Here is a 9816-nt window from a genome sequence, read left to right as displayed (position 1 = left end):
CATGATTATTAAAGCAGCAAACCACAAACGGCGGTAGAATCCTCGAATCAGGATAGCTCATCGTCTAACCGAAGAGCATGTTTTGCCAAACTATGAACTGCAGAAAACTAATTGCGAGCCATGGGATAAAACTGCTCCCGAAAATTTAGACAATAAAGCTATAACGTCTTCAAACAACACCCCAACATATTAAAAAATACCTTCTCATTATTAATAATTAATTTGGTGCAATTACAATCTCTTATACCAAACGAGCCGATGACTTAGTTTTCATTTATAGAAATTACATATCATATTTTAGTAGGACCAAATGTATAATTTTTAATACGGATTTTTTTTTTTTTCAAAATAAATCATGGAATTTTATTAATAGCAATCAGTTTAAATAATAGCATACAATCCAATGAAACATCTCCCTATTAGAAATACAGCCAGAATTAAAATTAGAAAAATGAGTTAATTAAATAATCAGCTACCAATTTCGAGATCATTCGATAAAAAACTAAAAATAAAATAAGATGAAAAAGATTGCAGCATCACAATTATACTTAAGAACACTTATATTCACTTTCATCTACCGTTCAGAAAATGTAATAGTAGAAACTATTGCAGCAAGCTTAGTCAAACTCGTAGCTTGAGCACTCAACTATAACTACACTACTAACAACCCCTTCAGTCGTAGAAAACTTATTATTTCCAACCAAGCAGCAATTTGATGGTGAGCCATCGAAGAATAAAGAAGAACCAACAACGAAATGAAACAAAACAAAACCATGCATGTTACACAGTCCAAGACTAAAATACTCAAAATCAACTGATGATTTTTTTTTTTAATAAGGAAATTTTTTAATTATATATGTAAATGTGATAATAATATATAATTACATAGATAACTGTGATCAAATTAATGGAATTATACCGAAATTTTCAATTACATTTTTTTTTGTTAAATTATCTGTCCCACCATATATAAGTATGTCACTTTTCATTTCAATTTCTAAAAAAAAATTATACATTTCTCTCTCTAAATATATTTGTTTTTTTGTTTTTCTTTTGAAAAAGTATTTATATATTATCCTTAACATTAGAAATAAATTTTAGCCACTCTATTACTTGTTTGGGCTGATATCATTGTGACCTATTTTTTAGTAATTTTAAGATGTTGGAGGTATTTATTTTTTGGGCACTAGAAAAGATGACTATAATTAAAAATAACGTTTGAATTTCTTTTATAAATTATTAACAAAAGATAACTAAATTTTAAATTTAGACAAAGTTTAGTATACTATTAATTTCATAGATTACTATTTTATATTTAAATGTTATAAGATAATATCTAAATAAATCTATATTACCAAGTAATTTTATATAATTTTTTTTAAAAAATTTAAGAAACGAAATTATATCTTAAATATCACAAAATTAAATTAGTTACATTACAGAACTTTGTTTATATTATATTGTCTTGTTGTTTAAGATACTTTTACACGTTACCTTTATCTGTAATAACATTTTCCTTACCTTTAATATCAAATTGAAAATTTAACGATAAAGTATAATAAAACATGAGTAGGTACTTTGCATATAACTTATTAGTAAAATAAATAGATATAATAGTTTTTATAATGTAATTAATTTTACAATGTTTAAGATACTTTTTGGTTACTTTATAAGTTTTTTTTTTTAAAAAAATATATTGAAATAGCTTTGTTAACTAGATTTGTTTTAAGTATATCATTTGATAACTTTTATTTAACAAAAAAGTTAGAGAAATCTATTACATTGAGTGTTGTATTGAATTTTAAGATAATAAGTGATTTTTCTTAGTTATCCTAGAAATTTTTTTAAAATTATTGTATAAAATAAGCTTTTGTAGAATACAATTCGTTATCTTTTAAATATCAAATAATAAAATATTTTTTAGTAACCTATGATATATATTGATTTTTGTTTCAGTTTAAAAATAAATTATTTATTGGTTAATTATATAGAAAAGAAACTAAAAAGTTATTTTTTATATTCGGCTCATTTTTTAGTAATGATGAAAAAATATATGATTCTCATATATTAAAAAACTCAACCTAAATTGGAAAAACTTTTTAAACTTTTGAAAAGAACAAATAAAAAACAAAAACAGACCACATGTACATGTATTTACAATTGAGTGAGAAAAATAAGTGTAATAGAGAGCTATTTACTTTTGTTAAGGAAAGAAAATATCCTTAAATTGGTGTGTCATCCGTTCTATTAATTATTTTACACTATAAAAAATTATTATTTTTTGTGATAATTTTTTAGTCACAACATAATTTTTTTATGACTAAATGTGATTTTTAGTCACAATAAAATGTTATTTGTGACTAAAATATAGTATTTAGATACAAGTTGTCACTAATTTAGTTTTAGTCACAATATACTTATTGTAACTAAAACTACATTTAATTACAACAAATAGTAATTTTTGTGACTAATACCTTTAGGCATGAACCTTTTAGCCACAACATTTAAGAATGATAATTTATAATTAGTTACAATTTTTTTACTTTTAGTCACAAGTTTTGTTGTGACTAAAAGTAAAATATTTTTGTAGTGTCAGTACACATCATTTATACCTATTTGACATAAATAAATTCGTTAAAAAACTCTAAGTTAAATTAATACATGTAAAATAAGTATAAATTAGGGGTGGTAAAACGTGTCATCGTGTCGTGTTCGTGTCATATTTTATGTGACCCGCTTTTTATTTCGTGTCAAGCGTGTCGACCTGTTTTTTGACTCATGTCTAATTATCTCAACCCTAACCCGACCTGTAAAAAATCGTGTCGTGTTCGTGTCGACCCACTGTGACCCGTTTTGTTATTATTGAAGCTAGAATTGTAGAGAAAAATAATAAATTTAACCTCCATTAGAAAATTTATATACATTTATGTATATATAGTTTGTTATTAATATAATAAAAATTAAAAAAATTAAAATATTTTTTAATTTCATGTAAAAAAAATTAAATTTAAAATTTTTTAACTTAACATTGAATCACTAAATATATATTATTTTTTTATATAATTATATTATTATTATTATTAAATTTTTATTTTATTATATAAAAAAATCGTGTCAAACGTGTCACATTCGTGTTAAGCGGGTTGTGTCGTGTTTGACCTATTTTTATTTCGTGTCAAGTCGTGTCGACCCGTTTTCGATCCGCGTCTAAATTTCTCGACCCTAACCCGTAAAATTCGTGTCGTGTTCGTATGCCGTGTCGAAACCCGTTTTGCCACTCCTAATATAAATAATATGTCCTAAAATAATTGGTAGAGACAGAAAAAGCACACCAATTTAGGGCAACAATTTTTTTTTCAGTGTTAAGTACTTAATATAGTATTTTAAACAATAAAATATATTTACGTTTCGAGATATTAGAATATAAAACTATCATCTTGCTTATACACTATTTTATACATATATATATATCTCTCAAGTTTACTTATGTACATCTATTTTTCTTTTTTTATTTTTTAAGTATATTAGTTAATATATAGTACCAGCAAGTTATGGTGTAGGACAAGTTGCATATATAAATATATAAATTTATATATATATATATGTGCTATATATATGAATGTCATTTCCATTAATTTTCCCAAACACTTGATCATTACTTTCTACAAATAATGTCAAATATTCAACATCAAATCTTATTATCTTTATCTCAAAATAATAATAATAATAATGAGAAAATTATTATACACAAAAATGTTGTTGTTCGACCAACAACAAAATTTCACCCTTCTATTTGGGGAGATCGATTCCTCCATTACAATGTATCACAACAACACTTGGTAAGAATATATATATATATATATATATACATGTTTTTGTTTATATACTATATATATATATATATTGATGATATTAATTAACCACTTTAATTATATATGATTAGGAATGCAAAGAAGAACGAGTGAAGGAATTAGTTGAAGTTGTAAGGAAAGAGATAATGATATCATTATTATCATCATGTGATAATAATAATAATGATATTGATGAGTTAATGAAGTTAATTGATAGTGTTCAACGTTTGGGATTATCACACCATTTTGAGACTCAAATAGAACAAATGTTGGAAAGTGTTTACCAATATTATTATTATTCTACTACAAAACATGATCTAAACTACTACAAACATGATCTACATCATGATTCTATTATGTTTAGACTATTAAGACAACATGGGTTTAAGGTTTCATCAAGTAAGTATATATATATATATCTAACATTTTCATATATACACTATATATATAACTAGTGTATGGGTATAAGTGATGCATGTGTATTATTATTGCAAAAATGTATTATATATATATATATATATATTTTTTTTTTGAATAAAAAATGTATTATATATATATATATTTTTTTTTGAATAAAAAATGTATTATATATATTTATTATTAAAGAATGTTTCTTTTTCTTGTTTTTTTTGTTAGTTATCACTCTTGTATATGTTTTATTAATTTATTACTATTATTATTATTGTAAGTTGTGTCCCAAGACAAAAAGAATAATATTCCTTACTTGGGAGCAATCTATAATTAATATTTTTATGGCATTATAGTGCCCAACAACACTATAAGTAATGCCTTATAAATGCTTAACAGTTTTTTTTTAATCATTATTAAATTAAAATAAATAAAATTTAATATATATTAAATTGCACTAATAATAATATATGATATTTTATAGTAGTATAAAATACTTAAAAATATATTGCTACATAGGTTGAGGTTTTTTTATTCCTTTTTTTGTAATAATTTTAATAGTGTTTTATATATTAAATGTGCAGGCATATTTGAGAAATTCAAAGACGAGAAAGGTAATTTTAAGAAAAGCTTGATAACCGATGTTTCGGGTTTGCTTAGTTTGTATGAGGCTTCCTACTTGAGTTATGTTGGAGAAAGCATACTAGATGAAGCACTTGCTTTCACAACCACTCATCTTAAGGCTATTGTGGCAAATAGTAAAGATCATCCATTATCACATCAAATATCCAAAGCATTGGAAAGGCCATTAAGAAAGACCATAGAGAGGCTTCATGCTAGGTTTTATATCTCAATCTATGAAAAGGATGCCTCTCATAACAAAGTATTGCTAGAGCTTGCAAAGTTAGATTTCAATCTACTTCAATGTTTCCACAAAATGGAGCTTAGTGAAATTATGAGGTATATATATATTAATTTAATTTTGGTGATATTAATTAGTATTATTTATATACTAAGAATAAAATAGTCTTTTAAACCATCTATAATGACATGTATCAAATTTGTCACATACAAAAAAGTTATGTTAAATTCACACAAGATATATATAAAATTTCTAATAGAGTGTTTTTTAATTAATTAAAAGTGCTTTTATATATATGTTAAATTTTTCTATATATGATCTCATTTTCTTTTTTTTTTTTTACAACAAAAAATTTTAATTTTAGAACAAAATTTATAACTAGAAATAAAAAAGTTGTGACTAATTATAAATTATTATCCTATGTTATGACTGAAAGGTCTGTGGCTAAATGTATTATTAGTCACAAAAATTACAATTTATTGTGACTAAATGTATTTTTAGTCACAATACTTGTTGTGACTAAAACTAAATTCGTGACAACTTATATTTAAATACTATAATTTTGTAACGTCCCCGCTTCAAGCCTCCATTGGACCCTTACACCCATGGAATAATGGCTTTTATACACGAGTACGTCACTTTGGCTGCTTCATGGACTGATGACTGACCCTACATACCAACACGAGTGTTTTCCCAGGAGGTCACCCATCCTAAAATTACTCCAGGTTAAGCACGCTTAACTGTGGAGTTCTTCGTGATGGGCTACTGAAAAAAAATGCACCTTGTTGATATAGGTAGTACCAATCAATCCATTTAAGTCTTCTTCAATTGTGTAGTCTCATACCTACACAGTCTCAGAATCATCATACTTGACATTCCCCAAGTGATGTGGGATTGCACAGCTTACCCGGTATTTCTTCTTACGGATCACGGGACTACTGACTGTCACAATCAGCCCCCTTATAGGGTCCGACGTCCTCGTCAATCACACTTCCGTTTGGGTCAAGGCTTTGATACCAATTGTAACGTCCCCACTTCAAGTCTCTGTTGGGCCCTTACACCCACGGAATGATGACTCTTATACACGAGTACGTCACTTTGACTGCTTCATGGACGTACGACTGGCCCTACAGACCAACACGAGTATTTCTAGCGTACTTTGTCCTCACTCGCACGCTTTTTGTGAAAACTTCCCAGGAGGTCACCCATCCTGAAATTACCCAGGTCAACCACGCTTAACCATGTGGAGTTCTTTCGTGATGAGCTACCGAAAAATAAGATCCACCTTGTTGATATAGGTAGTACCAATCAATCCATTTAAGTCCTCTTCAACTGTGTAGTCCCATACCTACACAGTCTTAAAATCATCACACTTGATCTTCCCCAAGTGATGTGAGATTGCACAGCTTATCCGATATTTCCCCTTACGGATCACGAGACTAGTAACTGTCACAGTTTTAGTCACAAGTAACTTTTAGTTTTTGTTGTGATTAAAAGTTTTATTTAGTCACAAAAAAATTATGTTGTGACTAAAAAATTATCACTAAAAGTAGTTGTTTTTAGTGTTTATTAATTGTATTTTATTTGAGATATATTACTAATTTAGATTGTTCTTAATAATTGCTTATTAGGTGGTGGAAAAAGCATGACTTTGCAAACAAATTCCCTTTTGCAAGAGATAGGATGGTGGAACTATATTTTTGGATGTTGGGTATATATTATGAACCCAAATACTCTCGAGCAAGAAAGCTAACAACCAAAATCTCTGCTTTGATTTCAATCACAGATGATATATATGATGCATATGGTACAATTGATGAGCTTGAGCTTCTTACCCAAGCCATGCAAAGGTACATATATATATATATGATATAATTAATGTCTTTCAATATTAATTACTATTAGTACTTAACACTACTATCATAGCATTAATTAGCATATAAGTTTAAGCTTAAAATGAGCTCATGCCAACTTTGATTTTTTTTTTTAGTATATATTTCTCAATTTAGTCATTTAGAGTATCTTGGATGGAGTACTAAAAAAGTAGTATATTGATGTATTTTAGTACGCTTAAAAAAAATAGTACTTCAATAGTGTTTTCAAAAGTGTAGTAAATTTAACACATGCTAAAAATTGTGCTAAATTTGACATAAGATATAACATTGTGCCAAATTTAGCTTACATTAATTCTATATTTTTTTTATTTACTATAATAGCACTAATTACTATAATTATTAATTTTTACATAACTTTATCTTCTTTATTTATTATATTACCATTATTTAAGCAATAAAAAAAAAATAAAAAATAATGATATTTTTATATTTTTAATACAATGTTAAGTGATGATCAATATTATTATATTTTTTTATATCTATATTGGAACATAATTGTAAATAGTGAGCTAAATACAACACAAACTCAATTTTTGTGTTAAACTTAACATAAATTTTACATTTTACATTAGAGATGACCTTATGTGCTATATTTTGACATTTGTACCATTTTATATGTTATTTTTGTGCAAAGATATTTATTATGTCAATTCTAAATATATATATATATACTTTTTAATATTCATCCCCATATTTAAAATTTCTAGGTTATCAATGGTAATATGATGCATTTAGATGTTATAAGTGATAATGAATTGCACTTATAATACAGTATGTTATGATACTGACACCTTAAGAGTACAATTGTCAGGTGGGACATAAATTTTATAGATAAACTTGAGCCAGAATATTTGAAGACATATTATAAAGCAATGTTGACTTCTTATGAAGAATTTGAAAAAGAGTTTACAAAGGAAGAATTATACAAACATCAATATGCAAAAGAAGAGGTATATATATATATATGTCAATTAATTCTCTATATTAATTAAGCCAATTATTAATTAATGTGACATTCTTCATATATAGAATTTAATTTGTAATTAATGCATATATAAATATTTTTTAAACTGATCAACAATAATATAATATTAAATTCTATTTGTTTTCTTCTATTCAAAATCAAATAAAAACAGATGAAAAAATTGATTCGAGCTTATTTAGAAGAAGCTCGATGGTTGAACGATGGATACTTGCCAAGCTTCGATGAGCATTTGAAAGTTTCTTATGTTTCTTGTGCTTACACAACGTTAATCGCCACAAGTTATGTAGGAATGCATGATATTGTAACACATGAAACTCTAAATTGGCTCTCCAAAGACCCTAAAATTGTTTCGGCTTCCACTCTACTTGCTAGGTTCATGGATGATATTGGTTCTCGCAAGGTATTTATAATATTTATAAATAATTAAATTAAGCAACATAACTGCGCTTTGTGCGGTAATTATTATACTAAGTGATATACATTTCTTTAAGTTAATTTATGATTTTTTCGTTTTATAATTTATGATCACTACATTAAGTTATGTCGTAATTATTATTTTATTGTCTTATAAAAAGAATATTAATTTTTGTGTTAATTTTTAAAGTAGTGACGAACAATGATTAATTTGGCCGGATTTAACAATTTTATTAATAATTTTAATTTTTACATTTTTGTCATAAATAGAAAAATTAATTTGTAAAACTAGTGATATTATAATTTTTTGAAATTCAAATAATGAAACAAAAAAAAATTATAACTATTCGAAAATACAAAAGAAGGTATCAATATACTTAGGGGTGCACTATATGACATCTCTGTGGCCTATTATGTTGAGAAGAGATAAAGTATCCAAGATAAATTATACATTTTATTTAGTTAGAGTAATTATTATTTATATATATTAATGATATAACTCATATGTATATATATTTATTTAACAAGCATGAAATGATATTTTTGTTGCATTTATGTATAGTTTGAGCAAGAGAGAAATCACATACCATCTACAGTGGAATGTTACATGAAGCAATATGGGGTATCAGAAAAAGAGGCAATTGAAGAACTGAATAAAAGAGTGGTCAATTATTGGAAAGAAATTAATGAAGACTTCATTAGGCCAACTGTTATGCCTTTCCCTATCTTAGTTCGTGTTCTTAATGTTACAAAAGTGTTGGATCTTCTTTACAAAAATGGTGATGATCAATATACACATGTTGGAAAAGTGTTTAAAGAAAGCATTGCTGCTTTACTTATAGATCCAATCCCTGTACTATAAAAACCTTATGATGATCAAACTCAACAACCAACTAATCGATGATCGATGGTCGTGATCGTGTCGTGGTGAAGTATTATTGATTTGGTTAGGGATTGCAATGTTTGAGTTTTTATTTAGTGTTTTTTTTCTCATGATGTATTATTTTTTTGTTGTTTATTTGTGTTTGTTTGTTTTTTTTGTAATAATAATTGATTAGGACCATGTCCTATGAGAACCTTATTGGTGTGCTTTGTTTTGTGTATCATTTGGGTGGTGTAATTTAAATATTTGATGATTTGTTATGCAATTGTACAATTTTTTTTTACCTTCAATAATCCAAGACCCTATGTTACAACAACGATAAATTGGTAACTCATTTTAATCCGTTCTAGGACTTAAACTCAAAATCGAAAATTTCTCTATCGATAAACAACAAGGTAATAACCCAAATATCGAAAAAATACAAAAGCTAAGTGCCCAAAATTAACTTCATCTGAGTAGCCGGATCCCCATCCAATTAACCGGTTTACACTATAGAACAAGAATTCGAGTTTTTGAAA

The 9816-nt window shown here is 26.4% G+C and overlaps 1 protein-coding gene across 1 annotated transcript; it reads left to right on the top strand.

The window, feature by feature from the left end:
- The first annotated feature begins 3122 nt into the window (after positions 1–3122).
- Positions 3123–9729, top strand: LOC115695527 (alpha-humulene synthase-like). Its single transcript, XM_061117611.1, has 7 exons — positions 3123–3839; positions 3944–4250; positions 4844–5219; positions 6753–6971; positions 7828–7966; positions 8153–8401; positions 8978–9729. Exons 1-7 carry the CDS (start codon positions 3672–3674, stop codon positions 9275–9277), a joined length of 1758 nt encoding a protein of 585 aa, XP_060973594.1. The 5' UTR covers positions 3123–3671; the 3' UTR covers positions 9278–9729.
- Positions 9730–9816: the final 87 nt, after the last annotated feature.

This window comes from Cannabis sativa, chromosome 6, assembly GCF_029168945.1.
Source record: "Cannabis sativa cultivar Pink pepper isolate KNU-18-1 chromosome 6, ASM2916894v1, whole genome shotgun sequence".
Classification (NCBI taxonomy): Eukaryota; Viridiplantae; Streptophyta; class Magnoliopsida; order Rosales; family Cannabaceae; genus Cannabis; species Cannabis sativa.
Note: the sequence above shows the minus strand (reverse complement) of the source record. Positions and strands in the feature narration are given on the sequence as shown.

What these genes read in the sequence shown, in the direction of transcription:
- LOC115695527 (XM_061117611.1), top strand. Translation starts at nt 3,672, where the DNA reads ATGTCAAATATTCAACATCAAATCTTATTATCTTTATCTCAAAATAAT. An exon ending in ATGTATCACAACAACACTTG is followed by an intron (nt 3,840 to 3,943) that starts GTAAGAATATAT and finishes ATATATGATTAG; the next exon opens with GAATGCAAAGAAGAACGAGT. An exon ending in GAGCTTAGTGAAATTATGAG is followed by an intron (nt 5,220 to 6,752) that starts GTATATATATAT and finishes ATTGCTTATTAG; the next exon opens with GTGGTGGAAAAAGCATGACT.